The sequence below is a fragment of the Mauremys reevesii genome, linkage group 7 (genome assembly GCF_016161935.1).
Source record: "Mauremys reevesii isolate NIE-2019 linkage group 7, ASM1616193v1, whole genome shotgun sequence".
Lineage (NCBI taxonomy): Eukaryota > Metazoa > Chordata > Testudines > Geoemydidae > Mauremys > Mauremys reevesii.
In genome coordinates, this window is record NC_052629.1 from 85,383,362 (window position 1) to 85,410,936 (window position 27,575).

The 27,575-nt window shown below is 40.6% G+C and overlaps 1 protein-coding gene across 4 annotated transcripts; it reads left to right on the forward strand.

Annotated features, from left to right (window-relative positions):
- The first annotated feature begins 8 nt into the window (after positions 1-8).
- On the forward strand, positions 9-27,376 carry NOL8 (nucleolar protein 8). Of its 4 annotated transcripts, none has more exons than XM_039480839.1 (17): positions 9-107; positions 1,899-2,082; positions 2,271-2,333; positions 3,527-3,605; positions 4,829-4,976; positions 7,492-7,560; positions 8,886-10,916; positions 11,238-11,354; positions 13,949-14,068; positions 15,069-15,153; positions 16,097-16,241; positions 17,685-17,768; positions 18,573-18,862; positions 21,987-22,113; positions 24,604-24,674; positions 25,925-26,007; positions 26,586-27,376. In XM_039480839.1, exons 2-17 carry the CDS (start codon positions 1,944-1,946, stop codon positions 26,637-26,639), a joined length of 3,705 nt encoding a protein of 1,234 aa, XP_039336773.1. In that variant the 5' UTR covers positions 9-107; positions 1,899-1,943; the 3' UTR covers positions 26,640-27,376. The 4 variants fall into 4 exon arrangements, with proteins under 4 accessions (XP_039336773.1, XP_039336771.1, XP_039336775.1 ...); XM_039480837.1 differs by having other exon boundaries at positions 61-179; XM_039480840.1 differs by lacking the exon at positions 9-107 and adding an exon at positions 230-251.
- The last annotated feature ends 199 nt before the right edge of the window (positions 27,377-27,575 follow it).

Consider the following 27,575-nt stretch of genomic DNA (forward strand, 5'->3'; position numbering starts at 1 on the left):
TAGGAACCTTGTTTTCCAGTGTGTCCCGGAAGCGGGGGGGGGGCGAATAGAGACGTATCCAGAAAAGTGTGTGGGTGAGGAAGGAGTTTCCTGGCTGGACACGTGCGGTATGAGAACACGCTCAGCGTAGTCGCCCTCGGGAGGTCTCCTCGGCAGGTGGTCGAGTCCTTAGCTCGGAGGTCAGGGCTGCTGCGGTGGCCTGGTCAGGAGTCTGGGGCTCGCGCTGGGAGACTCCTTAGAGAAAAGTCCCGGTAGAGAAGCCACCGAGACCGAAAGGGGCTTGGGGGCCTTGTTTCGTTCTGGAACTATGGGGGGCCCCGTCTCTGTCTTTCCCTCTGCGCTCCTCCCTATTCTCGGGCTCAGGGGGCCGAGTCTCTGTCCTTTCCCCTCGCACTCCTCATTCCTAGACAGTTCACATTTGTCACAATGTAGTGGGGGTAATGCGGCGAAACTCGTACAGCTGAAGGTTGTGTTACCTCTGATGTTTGGATAGATGTGTAGTTCTCTCTCACACGCACACATACCTGTTTTTTCTGACACAAATGATGAAAAACTGAGTTTTTAATGTTGTAAGCCGCATGTGTCAACACTGAGCTGTCTGAATATAATGAACATTCCATGATATTGAATGGCAGCAAATCTAAAAACTCATAAAAGGAAAACAAGTTATTTGGTGTATTTATTAGCCTAACAGACTCTTTGAAATAAGTTGCAGGATTGGACATTTCTCCAGGGTGTTGAAAAAAGTAATAGAATATTTCTAGTAATAATGAGACCATCCTCCTGTATATGCGTGTGGGGGGTTTTAAGTGTAGTGTTTGGCAGGGACATTACTCTTCAGAGCACCATTCTCTAACCAAGGGTTGTGGAAAGAAACTTCTTCAATGGGCAGGATATTCAGTAATCAGTAATTGCTCGTCAGGGTTTCTTGCACCTTCTTTGAAGCATCTGGTGCTGGCCAGAGTCAGGTCTAGATTGACCATTATCTGATCCAATATGCTTATATTTAGGCACCTAAATACAAGCGGCCTTATTTCCAGAGGTGTTGAGTACCCACAAATACTATTGTAACTAATGTGGGGTTATCCATAAGTGCCCAGCATATGTGAAAATCAGCTCACTTTCGCTTAGGTGCCTAAATATGGATTTAGAACCTAATTTTAGTTACTCTAGTGCAGGGGTTGGCAACCTTTCGGAAGTGATGTGCCAAGTCTTCATTTATTTACTCTGATTTAAGGTTTCGCATGCCAGTAATACATTTTAACATTTTTAGAAGGTCTCTTTCTATAAGTCTATAATATATAGCTAAACTATCATTGTATGTCGAGTAAATAAGGTTTTTAAAATGTTTAAGAAGCTTCATTTAAAATTAAATTAAAATGCAGAGCCCCCCTCCTTCCCCCCGGACTGGTGGCCAGGACCCAGGCAGTGTGAGTGCCACTGAAAATCAGCTTGCGTGCCGTCTTTGGCATGCATGCCATAGGTTGCCTACCTCTGCTCTAGTGCTAATAAATTCATAGCAAAATAATCTAATAATAATGTGGACTTTTGTTGTTTTAACCTCATTCTCTCTACTTGACATATTCCGATTGTTAAATAAATCATATTCTGTTCTGTATAAGCTGCTTTTTACCATGGGTCACAACTCCCAGAGAAGATTTCCTAGCAGGGACCAAGTCCTGTTGGACTTGTTGAGTTAATATGGTTGGTGAAACAAGGGCTGGTAGTCATGTCAAAAAGTGGGCTGAATTGTAGGATTCCACTCTGAGAGAAGTGCAGGTTTAGGGCCATCACTTGGAAGTGCCCATCGAATGGCTGAGAAAGAGATCACAGGTGCAGCTCTCCCCAGAACCACAAAAACCATTAATACTGATTTTTTTGTTGTTTCCTTTTTACAGAAGGATAAAACGCACATCCTAAATGAAACAGTCTGACTTTTTAATATGGAGAAAAAACAAGTTTTAAAACGTTTATACGTTGGAGGACTTGGCCATACAGTTTCTGAGGCTGAACTGCAGGAAAGATTCAGCAAGTTTGGAAATGTTACAGATGCGGAAATTGTTATCAGGAAAGATGACCAGGGTAATATTTTCATTTCGCTCTTTAAAAGTGTAACTGTTCTTTACTTCAGCTAGTGATGAAAAACAACTTCCATTTCAAAACTACTACTTTTCCTTAAGCATCTGTAGAGAACACATGCTTCAATTTTAAAAATAAAAAATTACAGTTTTATATACAAAAGTAACCAAATGTTTCTAATTATTGACCAGGGAACCCTATGAAAACTTTTGCTTATATCAACATTAGCATTTCTGAAGCAGATCTTAAAAGATGTAAGTACACAAATTATATTTGTTGCAGTTTATTTTAATCCCTGTAAACTAACGATGTAACAAATACCTGAACCTGCACTTACCTGCTCAGACCGCCATTGAAGTAGAGGAGATAGCTTTTTTGTCTTCATCTATACCTCTTAATTTCCCTTTCCCATTTGCTATTTCATTCTTCAGTTCTATTTAGTTCAGTTATTTTAGGAATCAATGTTTATGGAAGATGCTCTTCAAAATAATGTATTTTATTGAAGTATCTGTGTTTTTATGTTATGGGTTGGAGGCAATGGTCTTATCAGAATAGCCTAGTGGGTTGGCGGAGAGGGTGAAATGCATATGTTAGCCCCTTAGTGAGAAGGTTTAGAAAATGAGTTTAAACATATTTTCTTCTCTTTGATACATTGATATTTGTGTATGACATTAGAATTGACTGAGACTAAAGGGAATAAAGAACAATGGGTTAAGCAAAGTTTATTTTCCTTAAGGAGGTCAATTTTAATGCTTTTAGAATGGAAATACAGTTTCCCAATCTTTTCTGGTAGGCAGATGAACATTACAAAACTTCAACTTCTGTGTAATCTGCAGTCAACCAGTTGAGATTATTTCAGCACAGTCATCTACACCTGAAGATGGGGGTTGATAATGTACCTTTGAAAAAGGACAAGGGAAACCTTCTTTTTAGGGATAGGCCATCTTATTTAAACATAATTAAGAATCAGCCTAAAACTTTGTGCTTTCCTTAATCTCTTTATATGGAATAATGACTTCCCTCCCAATCTCCATCTCCCAGTATTGCCAATGTGTCTGCCAGTGCTTGCAGGATCTGTTGAGAAGAAGAGAAAGTGTGAAAAACCTGGATAGAGTGGTGAAGGGAACCTAAGAATTATCTAAGTTGTATCTGAATTTTTGAATCCTTATTTGGAATGAGCTATTTAATCTTTTGAGTGTTTGTTTATTACTGGCTAACTTACTGTTAGTCAAAATAGGGTTTGGATGTTGAAAATATCTTGTCTTTTGCTTTCCATATTAGACCCTAAATTTGCTACCCATAATCAACAGAATAGTCTAATTAGGTGCAGGATCAGTCTCATAATGCTCCAAAATATATAATATTTAAGAAATGTTTTTAATCGTCTCTTTTTGCTGTATTTTACATGTGGGTAATAGTCATTTTCTGTCTAATGCTTGTTTCCTAGGTATGTCCATTTTAAATAAAGCAAGGTGGAAAGGTGGAACGCTACAAATTGAATTGGCCAAAGAAAGCTTTTTGCACAGGTAATGTTAATATACAAATGTATATTGTTGCTGTTGAACTACTTTGCCACACACTGTCAAATAAATATATATATAATATATATGGCTCTACCAAATTCATGGTCCATTATGGTCAATTTCACAGCCATAGGATTTGAAAATTGGTAAATTTCACATTTTCAGCTGTTTAAATCTGAAATGTGATGGTGTTGTAACCATGGTGATCCCGACCCAAAAGGGGATGAGGGTGGTGATGTCGCAGACCTGTTTGAGGGTGGTCATGGAATTGCCACCCTCACTTCTGTGCTTCCTTTAGAGCTGGACTCTGAGGGCAGCAACCACAGAGCTTCCTGCAGCCGTAGGATGTTCCCGGAGGTGTAGGTGGGTCTGATCATTTCCTCCCTCCCCACACCCCAAGCAGCTGTGCAGGGGAGGGACAAGTCCTGTCCCTCACGTGCCCAGCCAGAGCTAGAAGCCCCCTTTGCTGGGGCACTCATAGGAACAGGGGGACATCAGATTTCATGGAGAAAGGCTTATTTCAAGGTCCGCAACACTTTTTCACAGCCGTGAAATTGGTAGGGCCCTATATATATCATTTTGCTAGAATTGTGCAAAATACAAATGAACCAGTGTCTGAATAATTCATTCTACCAACTTTAAATGTATATGGCCTGAGTTTTTACCTTTATATTTGTCAAATACTGTATTAAGTAAACTTTTTGACTGCTTGTTTGTAAGAGGGTTCTAATTAAAGAATGCTCTTCTATAATGAACCTGCAAAAGCCACTGGATATTGCTTTCCCTTCAAATCCAAGTAAATGGGATTTTAACAGACTTAATAAAGAAATAACTTCTAAGAAGATAGTTTGGGTACTACAGTGTTTTGTATTTTTTATACTTGTTATTTTGCCCACTGTGCAGTTTTCCCTTACCCTTTTCCTATATGTTCTCCATTAGCTGCTTTAAATGTTCATTTATTTTTCATTGAAACTGATAGCGTGCTGGTACATTTGCAGCACACTTATCATACCTGCTATATTATTAAAAAGTTAGCCTGGGGGAAGCCTTGTTCCTGGTTTTAATGAGAATTGGCAAAACATATCTTTGATATGTTTCACATTGGCTCAGAGTGAATGGTTGTCCATTGTGTAAGAGATCCATCGCTAATGATGGCTTTACACAAAGATACTTTTTTGTTTGCTTTTATGTCATGGCAAGCTTAAACCATGCACTGCCTGATACAGATTGGCACAGGAGAGACAAGAAGCAAGGTTGAAGAAGGAAAAGCCACATACGGATGGCAAGGGAAATCTGTTGGAATCACTGAATAAAGCTGGAGTTGTGAATTTTCATATGAAAGCAGTGCCAGGAACAGAAGTACCGGATCATAAGGTATTGTGGGGTATCCGTTCTGCTGAGTTAAGAGAATTGCATCAGGCACCCTTTTATTTAGCTTTCTAATACGCTTCCTTCACATTAAGTTTACTTCAGATTTGTATATTTGATTACAGGAGACAATACATACAAGGTGACAGAGTAGCTGTGACTCGTACAAAATAAGCCTCAGTTTTATAAACCTTATAAAATATGAGCATAGATACCAGTTTGTTTTTTAGGAGGGGATAGAGCTGGCTATCTTTGCGTGTGTGTATTGTCATTTAAAGTTCATAGCAATGTCTAGAATTAGCTTTTATAAAACATGTAATTCTTGTATATGAGCTGCCTTATACACCACATTCATTTTGGGCCCTGTGATCAGTAGGACTATTCACAGTGCTTGGTGTTGAGTATGAGTATAAATTATTGCAGGGTTAGAGCCCATATTGTAGGGAGAGGATAAAGTTTAACTGAGACTACATCAAGATTTACGCAAGTAAAACAAGTATTCATTTAACTAGATGTTTCAAAGTTTCATTTTTAGTGTTCAGCTTGATCTTGGGGTTTTCTGTTTAGCTACTATGAGAGCAGAGTCAGTTAATGGTTGGTGTCTCTTCAGTTAAATCAGATCTTTTTTTGGTCTCTCTACGATACTGTCTATTGTGATAAACTCAGGACAGACAGTTGCAAGAGGGGGGGAGGAGTCAGTCCCAGAGTGTTAAAAGGCCCTCCTCCTTATCAACTGAGAGGCAGGTCAACCAGTCAACCAGTTCAGCTGAGTTAGGTGGTTTAGGTAGCAAATTAGAATCAGCTGAACGATAGTCTGTCTATAAACTGACAACGAGAATATAACATTTGAGATGTTCCCTCCTTTCTAGAAAGAAATTAGCATAGTGGTTTAATACAGAAATATGACACATAATAGAACAAAACGGCTAGATATGGGCAGATTCCTTTTACAGTAACTCCTCACTTAACGTTGTAGTTATGTTCCTGAAAAATACAACTTTAAGTGAAACAATGTTAAGTGAATCCAATTTCCCCATAAGAATTAATGTAAATGGGAGGGTTAGGTTCCAGGAAAAAAAATTTTCACCAGACAAAAATATACATACACACATACATTATAAGTTTTAAACAATTTAATACTGTATGCAGCAATGATGATTGTGAAGCTTGGTTGAGGTGGTGAAGTCAGAGGGTGGGCTATTTCCCAGGGAATGCCTTACTGCTAAATGATGATCTAGCATTCAGCTGAGCCCTCAAGGGTTAACACATTGTTATTGTAGCCTCACACTCTGCAAGGCAGCACAAATGGAGGGAGGGGAGGCAGCATGGCAGACAAAGAGAGAGAGAGACGCATTGCCCTTTAAGTATGCTGACACCATTCTAAGTACACCTCTACCCCGCTATAACGCGACCCGATATAACACGGGTTCGTGTATAGCGCAGTAGCAGCAGGGCTCCAGCAGTGTTTTAAAGGGTCCGGGGCGCTGGCTGCTGCGGGGAGCCCGGGCCCTTTAAAACACTGCCGGAGCCCTGCCGCTGCTACCCTGGGGCTGCGGCAGTGGGGCTCACCGGCGATTTAAAGAGTCCGGGCTCCCCACAGCGGCAGGAGCCCGGAGCTCTTTAAATCACCACTGGAGCCCTGCCGCCGCTACCTCGGGGCTGCAACAGCGGGCCTCCACCGGCGATTTAAAGGGCCTGGAGCTCCCCACAGCAGCTGGAGCCCGGAGCTCTTTAGATCACCGCCGGAGCCCTGCCGCCCCTGCTCCGATTATAATGGGGTTTCAGCTATAACGCGGTAGGGATTTTTGGCTCCCCACGACCGCGTTATAGCGGGGTAGAGGTGTACATTGCCTTTTTAAGTAGATCAGGAAGTTGAGACAGCAGCTGCGGCCAGCAAGCTCTCGCCATCCTGAGCCCTGTTGTGTTCCCACCCTGCCATATATGGAGAAAGGGTAAGCGGGGGACAGGAATGGGGGGAGGGGGACACCCTGACATTAGCCCCCCCTCCTCCCCTGCACAGCAAGCAGGAGGCTCCCGGGAGTAGCTCCAAGGCAGAGGGCAGGAGCAGCACATGGCAGGGCAGGGAGGGACAACTGAACTGCCGGCAATTGGTAGCCTGCTGGGAGACTGCCACACAGGAAACTTAGGGGAGCAGGGAGCTGATGGGAGGGTTGTTTTTTTTTTGGCAGTCCACCCTGCTTCCAAGCCCCCACCAGCTAGCTGCAACAGGCTGCTCTTCTTGCAAGCAGTGGACAAAGTAGGCGGCTGCCAAACAACGTTATAAGGGAGCATTGCACAACTTTAAACAAGCATGTTCCGTACTTCATCAGGAATGAAACAATGTTAACCGGGACGACTTTAAGTGAGGAGTTACTGTATTAGTATTCCTGTCATTCAGAATCCATTATGTTTTAGGACTACCTTATTTTTATTTACTGTGATACATTTAATCCCTATTTTTTTTTCATTCCAATATAATTTTTTTCACTCTGATATAATTGTATATTTTTCTTTCTTACAGGATTGGGTCGTTAGTAAATTTGGCAGAGTTTTACCCATCCTTCACCTTAAGGGTCGACACAAAAGCAAAATATCCTTTCCTACTGCTTGAGTAAACATTGAATGATTATAGAAACAGTTCCATTATTCTCTTCATTTGTTTACCATATATGCAAGGAGATATTTGCATAACAGTCTTCATATTACTGATACAAAATAAAGTGTAGTTACTGTCTCTTTCTTATGTGGAGGTAATTTAAAATGTTACGCTTGGCAAAGAATGGGTATATATTGGCTGATTGATTAGAATTCCAAATCTTTCTCTTGCCGTTATGGAAAGGATCAGAGTGCAAAAAACAAATGGACTCACCTTAAATATATTTTTGCTAAAAAAACAGAAAAATGTTCCTCCGGGGCTTTATTACTTGCAACAAACTTGCATCAGTTTGATGGATAGTTACAGGTGGTATGTAATTCACTTAAAAAGTTCAGAAAACATAGCTTTAAAAATAACCATCTGTGATGGATGTGGAGCTGCTATATAAATACTCAGATGTAATAATTTTATGAACAATGTATGTGACCTGGTCGGTAAAGTGAAGTTATTGTATACTGGGTTATAAGACTCATCTGCAGGAATGTATTGATCTAGCTTAATAGGGGGTTGCAGGGGGAAAAGCAAGGAAAGCAACACAACAGTTACAGATAACCTCCTAGCAAACACTGGAGGGCAACTGCATAATGTGGGACGCAGCGGGGAGTTATGAGCTTAGAGGATTCTATGTCTTGTCTCCAATGAAGATGCAAGCCTTGTTTTGACGGGCTGCGAGCCTGGAGATCAAAAGGACACTAAATAGTTAAAAGCCATTCTCAGGAGGCAAAGAGTGGGGTCAATACTCAGTGGCTGAGAGACAGGCTGACACACAGAGAGGCTTTCATAAGGAGTTGGGCCTTTCCCAGAGCCAGGGAATAGTAAGCCTTAGGGAGAGGCAGGCATGTGTATACACTGCTTTATTGTTCTAAGATATTTTTTAATGCTTTTGTTATAAAATATTATTTGCTTTACGAGGGCTAATGGTTAATTGACACCACTGTTGTTGCTCCCAAATGGAAGAAAACTACCAGGTGGTGAACATAAGATCTGTTCACATAGTCACGGTTGGTCACAGGGGACTGCATACTAAAACCTGGTCTGAGAGTCGGTGAATTGTGTGATTCCTCCCCTATAGGGGGGTGATGGGTGAAGCTTGAGATCTAAGGGAGCTGCACTCAAAGGAACCAGGAGGGTTGAGAGATGCAGTTAGTCCAGTAACTGAGACAACATCTATTGTCCTTGTCCCTATAACTTAGGTTGTTACTTGCTGAAAAGTGGAAGCCTCCTTGGTTTTATTTTTATTCCTTAACTCTAACTATAACATAATGAAATATGATCCATCAAAATATTGCCACAACCTTAGAAAGCTGGAGCAAGACTTGACTGACACAGTTCCCATATCCAAGCTCACTTGGCAGTTGGAAGGTGGAGATGACAGCATGAGCAAGAAACGACGAGGAGAGTTCCCTGAAATGAAAAAAACACCTAAAAAAATGAGGATACAGAGTAGTGAAGATTTAAATAAAACACCAGTTCGCCACTTGCAATCAAAAAAAGCAAACTTAACACAAACAAAATTAGTCCAAATGTCAAACTCCAAATCAACTGGTCTGTCTAAATTACTTCAGACTCCTAGTGTTAATAGTATTGACATGAAAGGGAAAGACTTATTTCTGGATAAGAACCTGGCATCTGGTGTTAAGCCTAACAGGAATACAAACAGCATTTCAGACACTGATATTGATTCTGAAGAAGAAATCAAGGCAATGATGGAGAAAGAAAAGGAAATACAGAAAGCTAAAACAAATGTTGAATCTGAAAGTGATCGTTTGGAAGTTGTGGGGGATAATTTTGAGCTAAAATACAACACTCACTGGTCTTTAACCAATCCAAATATTATGAAGAAACTGAGTAAGGGAGGTAACAGACAAGGAAAGACTATTGAAAATGACACGGATTATGATTCAGCAGATACAGATGAAATTATTGCTGTGACTAAAACTCCAGATAAAAACAATGTGAAAACTAAAATTCTAAAAGATTCTGAGCTGGTGAAAATGCAAAGGAAGGATAATGTTAGGAATGAAACTTTCAAAAACAACAAAAGCTTTGATTCTGCAAATGGTTCCTTTGTGTTGTCACCAGATAAGTTAAGAGAAAAAAATAACAAAAAAGCAGTGCATAACAAAACGGCAAAACCCCGGGCGTCTGAACTACAGGACAACAGAGTTGATAGCAAGTCTGGGTCTACTAGTTTTGATTCAGAGCCTGAAGCAAGTGAATCTGAAGCTGACTCTAATTATGAAGACATGATGCAAAACTGTTACCGCCTAGATCTTACGTTACCTGAGTTAGAAGCATTAGCCACTGCAAGTACTGAATCTTCACAAGGAGATATAGAAGTTAAGCAGAGGGATAGTCAGTGCAAAACTGAAGGTAATATTAGTAACACCAAGTATAGTAAAAAGACTTATGAAATTGCCTCTACAACTAAAACATCTATTAATCCTGAAGATATAGTTGCTGCCATTTTAGAGGGAGAGGAGAGTGCTGATGATGAGAAGCCAATGGAAAATACCTCCAGTTTGAAATTTCAGCCTTTCAGAGGAATAGGATCATTATGTGAAAATGAGAATTTTGAGGAGATGAGCAAGGAAGGTTTTTGCAACTGTAAAAGGAAATATAACCAGAATTCCTCAAGCCTTGTTGATTTGAAAAAGAAATCTTTAGAAGAGGTTTCAAAACCAAACTGTTCTTGTTATGAGAAACATTCAGCTCCCAGACAGTCTGGTTGTTCCATATTATGTTCACTTGAAGACAGAAGTGTGAAAAAGAAGCAAAATACTCTCAGCAACCAGCTCAAGAAGGTGTCAGATTCCCAATACGCAGAAGGTGGAAGTGAAAAGCCTATTTGGAAACCACCTTCATTACGAGAGAATAACTACTTGAATTCTCATGCAGAAGATCAAACAGAAAACAGAGGAGACCGTGAGGACTGCACCACAACTAGTATGAGTGGAAGTAAGGAGGAAAGCACTGACACAGATAGTGTTTTATCTGTTGCACAGAAACACATTAAATGTGAATTGGAAAGCCCTGAATCTCTTCCTGAGAAACCAAAGAAGGATGCAAGCAGTAAAGGTTCAGCCTCTAAATTTCAGAAAAGTGAGAACCATAAGAAAAGTCTTCACAAAAGTAAAGAAGAGTTTTGCATTCCTACTGCTATCTCAAGTGAGCCAGATGAAAAGGAGAAACAACTGCAGGATAATCAGAAGAGGCTGGCAGCTCTACAAGAGAGACAGAAAGAGAGAGAAATACAGAAGAAACTTATTCAAGGGGCTCTTCTGAACCTGGTAAGTATGCTTTCAACTTGTCTCTGAACAGTAAAACAGTACTGAAAGAATACTGGTTTAATAAGCATCTCCAGTATGTGTTCTCTAAGATGTTGCTGTGGTTTGAATCGTGTTTGAGAGCAACGCCTATCTTCTTTGCCAGATTGATTTTTAGGATATGTCCAAAAAAGTGTATACTGGGATGTCATGGGATTTTTTCCAGGAAACACAATAGGTGAATTAATTACATTCTCTACTGTTGTAAATGTGCCCAGCAGTAGTTCCCATAGTATATAACCAATATTTGACATGTTAAACTGAACAATGTCTCTCCTTTTCCAGGAAAGCCAGTCAGCAAGCAAACATAAGCACATTGTATTTGATTCAGATGGAGAAAGTGAAGCTGAAGTAGAAGAGAAGTCTCAGGAAGAAGCGACTATAGGAAATCTGCCTGGAAAAGTAAGTGGCTTAGAAACAAGTCCAGCCTAATTTCTGAGAGGGCATTCACCTACCCAATTTGCTAGTATGTATTGTACTGAAGAGCAACACCTACTCGTATTCAGAGTTTGGGATCAAATCTTGAATATTGTCCTTTGTACTAATGGATATAAAATAGATGACACAAAATAAGTGGTGCATATTCGTAACTCAAAGACAATGCAAATTTTGGAGAATCTTTTTGGAAACTGGAAAAATCAGGCACTCTACTGGATAAAATAACTTGTATAAATTGATTGCAGTGCAGTGTTCACACAATATCACAACTCTCAAACCGTAAGAGCAGTGGTCTCATGGAGAGGCTTATATGTGGTTATGCTAGAACTCCACTTTCCACTGTTTTCATTTATTACCTGTAAAGCGGAGGATAAATTTTAAATTGGCCCTCTTGGGTTTTAAAATGACGGATGGTGTAGAGTTTGAGTAAATTTTGAGAACTTCACTTAATCAGTATCTTTTGTAACACCACCTCTCTTCAGAGGTTCCACCATCATGTAGTAGGTCAGCAGCAGCTAATGATGCGTTTAATGGGAGGGAACTTCCTCTCCCTTGACATCTTTATTCTTTTCATCCACTTTTAAAGCCTAAACTGAAAGCTTCTTTCTTTTTTCAAAGGTGTTTTAAAATTAGGGCCACTGTCAATGTTCAATGTAAAACACCCTTTCTCCCTCCCATCCTTTTGTTTTCCTGACTTATATTTAGAGGTTAGTTTACTACATTGGGGTCCTTGCTCCACATTGTGAGTTGTTGTACAGTGGCCCAAACTCTGTGGTGGGGAACCATAATTATTCTGGAAGACTTGGCCGTGACATTCTTTGCTGCTGAGAGTGTCACTTATAACTGCATTACATTTCTTTTGATTTTTATCATTTCAATTATATTTATCAAGTAACTTCCATTGTATTGTAGATTTCATAAAGCAAAAGGCAGTCTGTGGAGTCTGTTACTTAAAAACTGGTTCTAAAACTCTTTCCTAGAATAACATTTTTCAAAATCCAAATTAACTTTTTTATGACAGCCTAACAACCACTGTGAAACCTAGAGAAAAGCAAGTTTAACTGAAATACTGCTTCATAATAAGTATCAAACTGTTTTTATTGAATATATGGATTTGAGAGGGTAAAGTCTCATGTGCATCACCAGTGAAACACCTTCATTAAAGGCATTTCACAAATACTAAGCAGATATGCAGTTGCAAGAATGTGAAGTGTGTAACTGTGACCATGGTGCCTGGAGGGGCTACACTGAGAATGTTTATTCAGGGCAAACTGCGAATAATAGGGCAGATGATCCCCAAAATTGGTGGTTTATTTTATAATGAGAGTTCACCAAGCCAGTAACCATATAGCATCCGTAATACCTTACTGGTTACCAAGAAGCCAAAATACAATCCCCTTTGGTTCCCATCCAGACAGCCAAGTCTAATATAGTGAGAATGTAAAAAGAAGAGTTGATGTGGTTAAAAATCAGTATACATAGAGATATGAACAAAGTTCTTAAATCAGTTTCATAGCAGAGATGGTGAGGCTGCTGGTTTGTAAAAATCCTTCTGTAATCAATTTAAAAGCCTATAGTCAAATAGGCAGTCCATGTGCAGAGTTTGTTCAAATGCTTCCATGAGACTTGCAGGGTTAATCGAGAGTAGACCTAGAGACCTCATTCTTGTAGGCTTAGACTTTCCCTGTCAAAATTTTAAACAGATCTGTGATAAAATAGGATCAGGCCCAACACTTTCTTTATAGCTGAAGTTAAGTGGATAAGCCTTTTGACAGCAAATGATCACAGCTGGCCTTCCTTGAATGAAGAACAGGTAATATACATTGTTGCTTTGAAGCTAATATGTGTTTCCTATACACCAGTACCTAGTTAGTTACAGGTAGTTTACTACAAATTTCAAAGAGAAATGTGGCCAATAACATTTATTATATCACAAGTCCTATCTAAATTATAATTTCCCCTTTTGATCTCTGAATCAATAGAATTCAGGTCTGAAACATAGACAGCTAAGTGATCACATTGTTAAACTTCTAACAAGATATAGTTAAACAGATAAATATGATTAATATGTATTCTTGATTCTCTAACAATATCAAGGATTCTAGTCAACTTGACATGGCTTTGATAACTATCTACAAGGACTGGCCATATTTACCATTTCAGTATTCTTCTAATATGTCCTTAAAAGTTGCTTTCAGGTCACCCAGCCTGCTGGTTGCTTAACTCTTGCTGGCTCAGCATCACAGTAACTTATAAAATAAAATCATACGGAAAAGTGCAGATACAGAAATGTGCTCCTGCCACACTTGAATGATCACAACTGTAAAATAAAATTACCAGAGAATTGTCTCAGAACATGTAAAGCAGCTATAACATCTTTTTACAAGGATTCATGGACATCAATAATTAGTAGAAGTAAATGCGATATCATGAAAGAGTGTTGGCTTCCAGCTGTATTGGGAAAGTAATACAAAACAAGTGGGTAGTAGTGTTCTTAGAACTACTTATTATAACTGTTTCCTCAGTTTGTTTTGCTTTTTTGTTATTAAACAATTAAGGAATTTACTAGTAAAATTTCTGGGAAGTTGTTTGAGAGCAGTGACGATGAGCAAGATGCTGCAGGTGAAGATGACAGATTCCAAATCAAACCCCAGTTTGAAGGCAAAGCTGGTGAGAAGGTTAGTGAACCTGTTTAATAATATCTGCAGTTACTTGAATAGGATGGTGTTGGCAAAGTTATAGTGATACCTGAGTTGGAAAAGTCCATTTAGATGTAGAGAAAATAATGTTTTCTCCATGATGTAACTGCTCTTTCCCACACCTCCCAAGCTGAAGTCAAATGGTATTTTCAAAGGAGATATATTAATGTTTCTCAGATGTGACCACCGTGGCCAAATGCAGCCACCAGGGACATTTCTTGTGGCCACAGCCTCCTGAGCTGGAAGGGCAGGGGCCAAGTAGCGGCTCCTCCCTGTTGCTCCTGGATGCCCCTCCTTGGTGTTGGTTACTGGGGCCACCAGCGGGGGTTGGGCCCTGCCCCCCCTTCCTTCCCCTGTGGAGACACCTAGGGCACAATGCTGGAGAAGCAGGCACCCAGTGAGTTTACCCGAATTCTCAGGGGGTGTTGGGCTCAGGTTTTGGGGTTTAGCCCTAGGGTGGCAGGCTCTGGCCACAGGGCTTCAGGCTTCAGGCTCCAGTCCCAGGCTTAGGCTGTGTGGCAGCAGGCCCCAGGCTCTGGCGGCAGGACTTCAGGCTTTAGCCCCCAACTGCCTCCCCTGGCCCCCCCATCCAGGGCTTAATTTGTCCCCAGACTTGCCAGGGCTGAGTAAGCCCATTGTGAAAAGTGACACTTGTATGTTTAATATCACTTTTCACAACAGACTTACTAGCTAGCAGTGAATAAATTACAGTGATTTGGATGTGTATACGTGCATATTTATTTGCTTTTCCTAAAGCTAATTAAGTATTTTAGGAAAAAATGTGAACTGTCACTAGCAAGAGTTGGTGGCCGCACTCTGAGGCCACTAAAAAATTTCTCCTGAGAACCTCTACAGTGAAAGCTTATGTTAACTCATGGCCATGATTGAAGTTAAAACTGTTACTGCTTGTCTGATTGTTATAAAGTTGCTGGACTGCATACATTTAATCTTAATTTTTTTTGTTTTGTTATCAATGTAGCTCATGCATTTACAATCACGCTTTGGCACAGATGAAAGATTTCGTATGGATGCTCGGTTCCTTGAAAGTGGCAGTGAAGAGGAAGGTAAACATTTTCTCTTATTTTCCAGGGCATGCTCTTCCATAGCAATTTGTAGTCACAACTAATTAGTAGTAATAGAGAGGCATGATGGGTGTAAGTTTTTGAATATTTAGAATTACTTATTACACATTTATCTTCTCTGGATTTAGCTTCATGGGAAGGTAGTGTAAAAGTAAGTAGTACTGGCATCTGTAATTTAGAGAACATATTTATAAAATGCCCCATTTAGCTACTGGAAACTCTAGTTTGGGGTGTATGTGGGAGTGTATTTCCTTGTTAGAAGGTCAACATTTTAAAAAAATTCTTTGTTATAGGATGATACCAAAATAAATGTATCTGCATCTTTCACAAGATAAGGGGATACCGTTAACCAGAGTAACCTTGCTTATATACTTGGATTTTATGTATCTTGCAGTACCATGCTATTCAATAACCACAAGGGGGAGTGTTGTCAATTGAGCTGGTTGAAAATTGCAAAAATATTTTCCTTAAAAGAAATTTTTTTGGCAAAAAACCAAAACAAATAAATTTCAAACAAACCAACCCTGTTTAAAAAAAACAAAAAAAACCTCAAATTTTCAGCCAGTCCTACTTCTGACTCCATTTTTGTCTATAACCCAAGAAATGTCCCTTAACAGCCTTAAATGACAATGACTGGGTAATGATTATAAAATAGAAGAAAATCATGGGACAGAAAATAATTAAACCTCTATCTTTCATGTTAAATTGATGCCCATACCTCCTCATAAACAAAGCTTGACCATAACTTGAGGAGAAAACAAAATGGATTGTTTAAAAAGTTTTAAAATAAGGAGGAATAGAGAACATGGCCCACACACTTTAATGTAAAACTCTGTGAGCTTCTTAACTAACTTCCTAGTGGTCTAAATATTGGAAGAATGCTTCAAGGAGTCATTTCATAGAGGTTTTTATATATTTTTCCTAGAAGAGGCAAAGAAAATGGAGACCGATGAGGAAGGAGAATTTGCTGCTGAGAAAAAGAAAAACCTGGAGATATTGGGAAGTCTCTTGGAGATCAACCTAGAACATCCTAAATCAAGCAAACTGGCAAGAAATACCAAAAAATTCAAGTATGGATCCTGCTTTAGCACCTTATCACGTGCATGGAAAGTCCCCTTTGAATTCAGGCTTCCCATCCCAGTATGACAATAGATATTATTGGTGATAATCATTATTTATATAGTGCCATTGCGCATGAGAATTTATGCGTTAATAAAATGATCTTCCTGCCCCCAAACAGCTTAAAATCTACTTGTGCTTCCTTATTTTCTTTTCCCCTCCAAAAAGAGACAAACTCAAAATGGCTAATTATACTGAAAGGTTGAATAGTGGGTTAATAGACTAGACTTTGATTTCTGGAGACTGCGATGGATGTTACTAGCAACACGCAATTGCCATTTCTGCTCTTCATCAACATCAAATTTATTCCTAGACAGAAGTGTTTGTAAAAACATAGATTCTCATTTATAGCCTGTCCTTACTACTGTTGGGATGTTTCTTCTGTGTGTTAGGAGTGGATTCTCTACTTCCATCCCACATGTTCTAACCTTCACTGTCCAAGGAAGCCACAATTTCTAGATACAATGCATTTAATATTACATTTCAAAAATCGAACTTTTATCTATATCTTTAATCCATACATTTGGCGGAGCAATTCATATGTGGGCTGAATTAGTACCAGAATGATTATTTTTAATGGTGGTGTGTTGAGGTATTTTGCAAATAGTATATTTTCAATTCCAACTTCCATTATTGGCATATAGCCCGGTTTGGTAGGCAACTGTGTCACAATGCTTATTTTACAACTGTATGAATCTTATAAAGATTTTTATGTATTTCCTAAAGATATTCTCAACAGATTCAATGGCCTCCTTTCCTGGTATTTTTCTTGACAGAAGTCACATCACCTGTTTTGGGTTAACTTCTGTGATAGCATAAATTAACAACTTTTAATTTCACAGGGCAAGAGAGGCCTGTGTGGGGAACAGAATATTTGGTTGAAGATTTTATATTGTCTTTAGGCTGGATGGAATATTGCAATCAGGCTATTTTCCTCTGAGCTAAAGTTTGGTCTTCATTAGCTAATTTCAATAACATTTTCAATTTTGAAAAAGAAAAAAATCTCCTTTTTTGGTATATTTGGAAGTTTAAGGAGAAATCAGAATCTCTGTATATAATAACCATAAACTCAGTTAATCGCCAAATGATAAAACATATCTGTGTATTAACTTTGTTTCCTAAAGAAAGATGGGCAGGTGTTTAATGTTGAATATTTTGATGTGACGAGTGCTACGTGGAATCCTTTTCTTCACAGTACAGACTGTACCACACACTGATCTGCTCTTATAATGCTAATAATTTTTTTACTGTATAAAAACAAAAGTAAGTTTCAATCTGCTTGTGAACACAAATAAGATGAGCCGAAAATGTCATTGCAATTGTCAAGTTATATTTTATTTTAGACATTTAGTTACAGTATTGCTAAATTCTTATTGTTCCTCTTATTCTTACAGAGATATTAATACCTTACGCTATGACCCCACAAGGCAAGACCATGTAGTTTTTGAAAGGAAAACAGATACTACAGAAAAAGAGAGGTAATATCTTCTCACCTCTTGATAGTTGTAAGACAAACTTTCTTCCCCTTGAGGGCTGATTTTCAAAGTATTTGGAGGCCACAAGCCTGTCATTCTCCTTGCTTACTCTGCTGTCCCCTTTGCAAGTCTCCCCACCCCTAGTAAAATGTAGGCTCTATAAAGATTCCTTTTAGTGGGGCTGGATAGGACATACACTACGCAAGCAGCCAACCAACATCACCAGACAGGCACTGCAGTGGAACCCCCAAGGCAAGCGGAAAAGAGGCCACCCAAGAAATACCTGGCGACGCGACCTTCAGGTTGATAGCAAAAAAATGGGCTATACCTGGAACCAGCTAGAGCGAATGGCCCAGGATAGAAGACTATGGAGATCTGTGGTTGGCGGCCCATACCCCGGTTGGGGTGATGGGCATGAATGATGATGATGAATGACTGATGTTGCTAGCAATAGCTCAGAATTGTCACCAGTCTCTTAAGGTTAAATGTGAATTTTTCCCTTCTGTAGGTTGTGTTTATCTGTATGATCTGGAGAGAGGAAATAGTTGAAAAATTAGCTCAAATAGATGAGACTGGGATATAATCCTTTAACTCTTAGGGCATCCTATTACCAGAAACTGAAATTACAAGAAAACAGTAATGCAGAAAAGCAAACTACTTGCTAGTGGATTCAAATATTTCCCTGGATAGGAGGTCTCCTGTAAGTAATACAAATAATCCTCAAAGATCAGCCAAAAGAAAACCCCATACCTTTCAAATGTTTGTCCAGTGCATAATTGTTTTTTTTTTAAATAAATATAATTCCAGTAAATCTAAAAGAAAGAAGAAAAGGGAGGAGGCAGAGAAATTGCCTGAAGTATCTAAAGAAATATACTATGATGTTGCTGTGGATTTAAAAGAGGTATTTGGATCAACAAAATGTGCAGCTGAAAAAAGTGAAATAATACCCTGGGACAAACATGATGCTGTGGAAGAATCAACTCTGGCTGACCAGCATATATTAAGACTTAATGTTGGGGGCAATGTAGAAGAAAAATCTAGTGGCTTCACGTTTTCCTTTTTTGGTGATGATGTGAACAAGTCAGCTGTGAAAGAAGGTAACATTACAAATTCTAGAACTTTTTTAATAGTTTGCTTTTACTGGCATTTATTTGTTTTAACATTTGAATCACTTAAGATTATATTTAATAAGATGACACACCAGGTTGTATGAAATCATCCTTTTGTCAAACAGATTAAACAAAACTCATGGACAGATCTGAGCAAAATTTAAAGCAAATTTTTACAATTCAGCAAAACTTGAATATTTCCAGTATCAGAGGGGTAGCCGTGTTAGTCTGGATCTGTAAAAGCAGCAAAGAGTCCTGTGGCACCTTATAGACTAACAGACGTATTGGAGCATGAGCTTTCGTGAGTGAATACCCACTTCGTCTTGCATCCGACGAAGTGGGTATTCACCCATTAAAGCTCATTCTCCAATACGTCTGTTAGTCTATAACGGATCAGCAACCAGTGGCACACGTGCCAATTTTTAATGGCACACGGCTGCCTGCTGGGACTACGTGTGCCATTAAAAATCCTGCCTGGCGCGGCAAGCCGTGGGGTCCGCGGTCCCGGGCTGGAGCACCGGGCCGAGTGCACCAAGCCGCCGGCCCCTCCCCCGCCTTCTCCCCTCCCCTGGAGCCCTGCCGCTGCGCACGCAGAGCTCTGGGGGCCGGGGCTGCGCGCTCCCGCGGGGCAGCATTTGGCTCCATGGGGAGGAAAAGACGCTCCTCGCTCTCCCAGAGCCCAGCTGCTGCGTGCGCAGCGCTCTGAGGGGCATGGCTGTTCGAGGTAATGTATCTGGCTCTGCTTGGAGCCTCAAGGTAAGGGGGTCTGGGGTTGGGGGATGGATAAGGGGTGGGGGCAGTCAGGGGACAGGGAGCAGGGTGGGCTGGATAGGGGTGGCTAGAGGCGGGGTTTCTGGAGGGGAAGTCAGGGAGCAGGGGTGGATGAGGCATGGGAGTTCTGGGGTCTGTTGGGGGCAGGGGTGGATAGGGGCAGGACAGTCAGGGGACAGGGAGCAAGGAGGGTCCTGGGGGTGCAGTTAGGGTGGGGATCTCTGGAGGGGTGGTCAGGAGCAAGGACCTGGGGTTGGATGAGTGGGACGTTCGGGGCGGGGGTGCTGTCAGGAGGCAGGGGTGTGGAGAGGGGTTGCGGCAGGCAGGGAGCAGGGGGAGGGGTTGTATGGGTCGGGAGTTCTGGGGGTCCTGTCGGGTTGGTTGGATGGGGCATGGGAGTCCCGGGAGTCTGTCTGGGGGTCGGGGTGTTGATAAGGGTTGGGGCAGTCAGGGGTCAGGTAGGGGGTAGGGTCCTAGGGGGGCAGTTAGGGAACAAGGAGCAGGGAGGCTTAGATAGGGGATGGGGTCCTGGGGGGCGGTTAGGGGCAGGGGTCCCAGGAGGGAGTAGACAGGGGACAAGGAGCGAGGGAGTTGGGGGTCCTGAGGGGGGCAGGCCCAGCCCTCTGCCATGAGCTCTAACCACGCACGCACGCACACACACACGCACACACACGCACACACACACACACACACCTCTGCCCTGAGCCCCGCACGCCCACACACCCCCAGGCCCCTGCCCTGGACCTCCCTCATACACACCCAGACCTCTGCTTGACTCCTTCACCCCCCCACGACCCCAGCCCTGACTCTGGCACCCCCACACATACCCCGCCCCCCCCCCCCCCCCCGCGCCCTGACTCTTGCACCCCCGCACATCCCCAGCCCGCCCACGCCCCAAATCCCCACTCTCACCCTGAGCACCAAACAGGAACTCCTGCACCCCCACATCCCCACCTGCACTCCTCACGTCATATGGGAGCTGCCCAGGTAAGTGCCCCACACCCAAACCTCCTGCCCCAACCCTGAGCCCCCTCCCTCATTCTAGCTCCTGGCCAGACCCTTCACCCCCAGCCCTGTGCTCAGTGCACTCCCACCCTCAGCTCAGTGCAGAGAGAGGAAGAGAATGGGCCAGAACCAGGGAGAAGGTAGGTATCCACTGTACGTGGGAAGGGCCAGGACCCCAGACTGGCAGCGAGGTGAGTGGATCTGGCAATCAGGATCCCGACTGGCAGGAGCCGGCAGATGGAACCCCTGAGCGGCAGTGAGCCGCTCAGCCCACTGCCGGTCTGGGGTCCCAGCAGCCTGCCCCGCACAGCCTGCGGCCAGTCTGGGGTTCTGGCTGCCGGACCCTTGCCAGCCGGGGTCCCGGCCCCAGGCCCTGCTCAGCCCGCTTCCGTCCTAGGTGAACAGAACCCCAGACCAGCAGCGGGCTGAGCAGGCCGGCGTCGTAAGATCAACATTTTAATTTAATTTTAAATGAAGCTTCTTAAACTTTTTGAAAACCTTGTTTATTTTACAATACAACAATAGTTTAGTTATATAATATATAGACTTATAGAGAGAAACCTTCTAAAAAATATTAAAATGTATTACCGGCATGCAAAACCTTAAATTAGAGTGAATAAATGAAGACTCGGCACACCACTTGTGAAAGGTTGCCGACCCCTGGTCTATAAGGTGCCACAGGACTCTTTGCTGCTTGAATATTTCCTTATAGCATGGTATACAGACATTACAAGTAAGATTAATACATGGAGCAACTTACAAGAATTGTATAGAATCTAAACATATTCTTGCAAATCTAACATCTATCTTGAACACTATTAACATACAAGTGAGCTGGTCTACCGGCATCACAATCTGCGTGTAAAGAATTGCTTTCTACTTGGAATTTTGTGCTGTTGGTTTTAGGTGGTGTGTTGTATCGTACAGGGAAAACAGTTGTATTCTTGTCCTTTTCTCTTCTTTGACAGATCGGCAAAGGCTGTGAATTCTACCTAGGCACTATGCTTATCCTCAGGATACTTAACAGCACTCTCCCTGGCCAATAAGGAGTAACATTGACTGGCTTCGGAGGAGATCTGCTGTTCTCTATTTAAGCCAAAATGATACTGACTAGATTTTGAGGATGGAAATATAAAACAGAGAAAGATAGGTGCCACTGGAGAAGATAAGGTGCCACTGGCCTCCTTGGTTTTATAGAAAGATAGGGAAAAATCTGCATATTCTTCTGAAAGCACAAAAAGGGTCCTTTACAAATCAGATATTTCACACTTATCTAAACACAAGTTTCACTTTGAAGTCTGGGGAATGATCAGTTTTTTTGGTGGTACTATTGCAGAGCCCTACGTAATTGAAACAATAAGACCTGCAAGAGTAACATGGCAAGAGGATCCTCGTTTCCAGGACAGCAGCTCAGAGGAAGATGATGAGCCAGAAGCCTCTGAAAGTGAAAATTGCAAAGAAATGTAAATCTGGTTTTATATTTTGTGGCTATTAAGTACTTAACAAATATCAGGATTTATGTGGCAGCTAGGAAAAAATCCTTTTATTTGGCACCCCACCCTCTCCCCCCCCAGCATAAGAAACCATCATCAAGTGATCCATCCCTTCACCCATCCCCAGCTTCTGGCAAACAGAGGCTAGGGATACCATTCCTACCCATCTTGGCTAATAGCGATTGATGGACCTATTCTTCATGAATGTATCTAGTTCTTTTTTGAACTTGGTAACAATCTTGGCCTTCACAACATTGTCTGGCAAAGAGTTCCACAGATTGACAGTGTGTTGTTAGACGAAATACTTCCTTTTGTTTGTTTTAAACCTGCTGCCTGTTAATTTCATGTGGTAACCTCTAGTTCTTCTGTTATGAGAAGGAGTAAATAACACTTCCTTATTTACTTTCTCCACACTAGTCAAGATTTTATAGACCTCTATCATATCCCCATTTAGTTGTCTCTTTTCCAAGCTAAAAAGTACCAGTTTTATTAATCTCTCCTCATATGGAAGCTGTTCCATACCCTTAATCATTTTTGTTGCCCTTTTCTGAACCTTTTCCAATTCCAATATATCTTTTTTGAGATGGGGCAACCACATCTGCATGCAGTATTCAAGATGTGGGCATACCATGATTTATATAGAGAAAATATGATATTTTCTGTCTTATTATCTATCCCTTTCTTAATGATTACCAACATTCTGTTCGCTTTTTTGACCACCGCTGCACATTGAGTGGATGTTTTCAGAGAACTATCCACTATGACTCCAAGATTTCTTCCTTGAGTGGTAACAGCTAATTTAGACCCCATCATTTTATATGCATAGTTGGGATTATGTTTTCCAATGTGCATTACTTTGCATTTATCAACATTGAATTTAATCTGCCATTCTGTTGCCCAGTTACCCAGTTTTGTGAGATCCATTTGTAGCTCTTCGCAGTCTGCTTGGGACTTAACTATCTTGAGTAGTTTTGTATCATCTGCAAATATTGCCACCTCTCTGTTTACCCCTTTTTCCAGATGATTTATGAATATGTTGAATAGTGCTTGTCCCAGACCCCTGGGAGACACCATTTACCTCTCTCCATTTTGAAAACCAGTTACCAATCGCTGAGAGGACCCTCCCTCTTATCCCATGACGGCTTACTTTGCTTAAGAGCCTTTGGTGAGGGACTTTGTCAAAGGCTTTCTGAAAATCTAAGTACACTATATCCACTGGATCCCCCTTATCTACATGCTTGTTGACCCCCTCAAAGTATTCTAGTAGATTGGTGAGGCATGATTTCTCTTTACAAAAATCATGTTGATTCTTCCCCAATAAATTATGTTCATCTACGTGTCTGACAACACTGTTATTTACTATAATTTCAACCAGTTTGCCCGGTAATGAAGTCAGGCTTACTGGCCTGTAATTGCCAGGATCACCTCTGGTGTCACATTAGCTATCCTCCAGTCATTTGGTAGACAAGCTGATTTAAATGATAGGTTACAAACCACAGTTAGTAGTTCTGCAATTTCACATTTGAGTTCCTTCAGAACTCTTGGGTGAATACCATCTGGTCCTGGTGACTTATTACTGTTTAATTTATCAATTTGTTGATAAACCTCTAATGACATCTCAATGTGGGACAGTTCCTCAGATTTGTCACCTAAAAAGAATAGCTCAGATTTGGGAATCTCCCTCACATCCTCAGACGTGAAGACGGATGCAAAGAATTAATTTAGTTTCTCCGCAATGGCCTTATCGTCCTTGAGTGCTCCTTTAGCATCTTGAATGTCCAGTGACTCCACTGGTTGCTTAGCAGGTCCTGCTTCTGATATACTTAAAAATTCCTTTGCTTTTTGAGTCTTTGGTTAGCTGTTTTTTAAATTCTTTTTTGGCCTTACTAATTATATTTTTACACTTCACTTGCCAGAGTTTATGATAGTTTGTATTTTCCTCACTAGGATTTAACTTCACTTTTTAAAGGATGACTTTTTGCCTCCCACTGCTTCTATTACTTTGTTGTTTAGCCATGGTGGCACTTTTTTGGTTCTCTGTTTTTTAATTTAGGGTATACATTTAAGTTGAGCCTCTATTATGGTGTCTTTAAAAAGTTGCCATGCACCTTGCAGGGATTTCACTTTTGGCAATATATCTTTTAATTTCTGTTTAACTAACTTCCTCTTTTTTGTGTAGTTCCCCTTTCTAAAATTAAATGCTGCTGTGTTGTGGTGTTTTCCCCAGCACAGGATGTTAAATTTAATTATATTATGGTTGCTATTACCAAGCGGTCCAGCTATAGTGACCTCTTGGACCAGGTGCTCCACTTCGGGCTAAATCAATAATTGCCTCCCCTCTTTAAAACACTTAAGTGTTTAGAAAATAATTTGCCTTTCATGGAGGATGATTTTTGGTACTTGGAATGGGAGAGTAGTTTTGTTCTTCCGCCTGAGACTAAAATTTCTTTATCTTTCCAGGTCTCAATCTTTACCACAGATGAAGACGAGTAGATTTTTCTTCTTTTCCAAAGATGATGAAAGATTAAGAGGTACAACTGAACTTATCCAAATTTTTCCTACAGGATGATGGAATTTAACAGAGGCATTGTAACAAATTATATTAGTATAATATTTAATTCATATGGGGTGGCATAAGGATTAATTAGAATGTTTCAGTATCTGGTCCTGGTGACTTATTACTGTTTAATTTATCAATTTGTTGAAAAACCTCTAATGTGGGACATCTCAATGTGGGACAGTTCCTCAGATTTGTCACCTAAAAAGAATTAAAGTCCTGTGTTAAAGCTATATTTTGAGAACCGTTCAGGCACTTTACGCTGTAAAACCAGCCATCTGCTTGAGGATCAATTGCAAGGCTCTCCTACTTACCCAAGCATTATTAGAGAAAGTGACTTAAGTTTGCTTTTTTGAAAGGATTGCATAGTGTGGAGTTTCCATTGTCTTGGGACATGTATGGGTTTTTTAAAAATGTATGGTTAATGCACCTACGTGGTTTGATAGGTGCATTATAAATAGACTGCTAGAAGCAGGGTTTAAGGTGAATCAATCTAAAAAAGAAGACACAAGTCCATATTTTCACCAATGGTTTGTTATTAAAATTTGAGCTAAAACAATGTGTCTCTTATACATTCAAAATAGCTTGTCCTGGTAACTTTCCATACACAAGTTCAAATGACCATATATACTCGTTCATTAGTCCGTTCCTTTATAAGTGCGCGCGTGCACACACACACACACACGATGATTAGGTAAAAATAGCAAAAACTGTATGACCCTTTCATAAGCCGACTCTATATTTCAGGGGTTGGCAAACTTTGGCTCCTGGCCCATTAGGGTAAGCCGCTAGTGGGCCTGGACATTTTGTTTACCTGGAGAATTCACAGGCACGGAGCCCCTCAGGTCCCAGTGTCCACGGTTTGCCGTTCCCAGCCAATGGGAGCTGCGGGAATCACTTGGCTGGGAACAGCGAACACGGCCACAGGGAGCCGAGGGGCTCCATGCCTGCAGATGCTCCAGGTAAACAAAACAACATTGTATTAGATATTCAATTTAATGATTCCATAGAGTGCCAAAATTTGATGATTTTAAATAGACCCATTTATAAGCCGAGCCCCATTCTATGCATCACTTTTTTACCAAAAATATTCGGCTTATGAACGAGCCTATACGGTAATTTATAATGTTACTACAACTTTTTCAAAGAAAAGCTTATAAGAAAGAAAACAGTTGAGTTGTGTTTAACCTGGCTCAAAGTTGTTATGATGCATCTCTTGTGTAGATGGTCCTAAGCTATTCTGCAGATCATCAAACCTCAATGAAGAAAAAGATAATTGGGAAAATAGACGTAGATTGTTACTTGAGGTGAGTGATTTAAAGCTGTAATTCAGTAACAATTGAGAGAGTTCATTATTTTGGGGTGGGGGGGAGTTGCTTGTGAAAAGAAGTGGCTTATTTTGTTCATTTTAATAAAAATGAATTATTTGGACTTTCAGAATGGCCTAATATCATACCAAGACCAGGGAATTTTGTAAAATAAAAATTAACTGTCTGTATAATATGTACAATTTGTGTTTGATGTCCACTTAAACTGTTAAGTATCAGAGGGGTAGCCGTGTTAGTCTGGATCTGTAAAAGCAACAAAGAATCCTGTGGCACCTTATAGACTAACAGACGTTCTGCAGCATGAGCTTTCGTGGGTGAATACCCACTTCTTCAGATGCAAGAAGTGGGTATTCACCCACGAAAGCTCATGCTGCAGAACGTCTGTTAGTCTATAAGGTGCCACAGGATTCTTTGTTGCTTTCACTTAAACTGTTGATTCCTTATATCTGCCAGAGCTGGCTAATTTCTGTTAAATATAAAAGCAAAGCAGATTTGAAAGAGCAATTTGTGAGTTTATAAACTATATTTAATGCCATTTAACATTTTAATATTTCCAGGAATGCCGGAAGAAACATAAGGATGCAAGAAGAAAAGTTAAAGCAAAACAATAAGTTTGACAGCGCTAGCCAGCAACGTTTTTTGATAAATGTGTATTGAATTACAACAAAATGAAAATGTCTGGCTTCAGACTTGTGGTCTTTCAAAGCTTTAACAGGGAAAAATATTGCAGCTGAACTGAAAATAAACTGTTAGAAACGTTTCAAGTTTTGAACAGCTGTCGAGATAACAGGTCTGTAAATGTGGCCATTTTTATCTGTACAGTTGCACTTTTATTGTTATGTGGGGATATCTGTTAATTCAAAATATATCTCTGTGTGTGTGTGTGTGTGTATATATATATATATATAAAATCTCTTTTTTGAAAATTGGTTCAAGTGTAATGTTGCTGCTTTATCGGATACTCTTAATGTTCAGTGCAATGTAGTTTGTATTTGGCTATATCTTTTATGTTCTCTGGGTCCAGTCCTAGAAGAGGCTGAGAATCTACAGCTGTGATTGAAATGGATGGGAGTTAAAAGCATTCAGCTCCTAACACAGAGGTGGTCAGCAACTTGTGGGATTGGCATTCTGAGTTTAGCAAGATACAGAGCCTTTAAGATTATTTTTTTTGCTAACATTCAAAATATTTACTGTAATTACCAAGGTAAAAAATTGTACAGGAAGTTCATGAAAATGTGTAAGTAACTGGAAAGGTTTATAAAATATGTACGGACTTCTAATCCTTTGCACAAAACCTGCCTTTCCATTTTTAAAATAAGTCTTACAGATTAATAAACCTTTAAGACAACTTTTGGTGGGGTTGTGTTTGCTCTTGAGTGATGATACATCACATACAATTATATAGAATATAGGCTTTTAAGAGTAGTGGCTGCTTTTCAGGAATTTCAAATACTATCAGGAATCTGACTCATTTAATATAGTGAAAATTGAGACATAGAGCATCCTTGTGCTCTGACTAGAGACAAATGCTTTGGTTTCAATTCCTA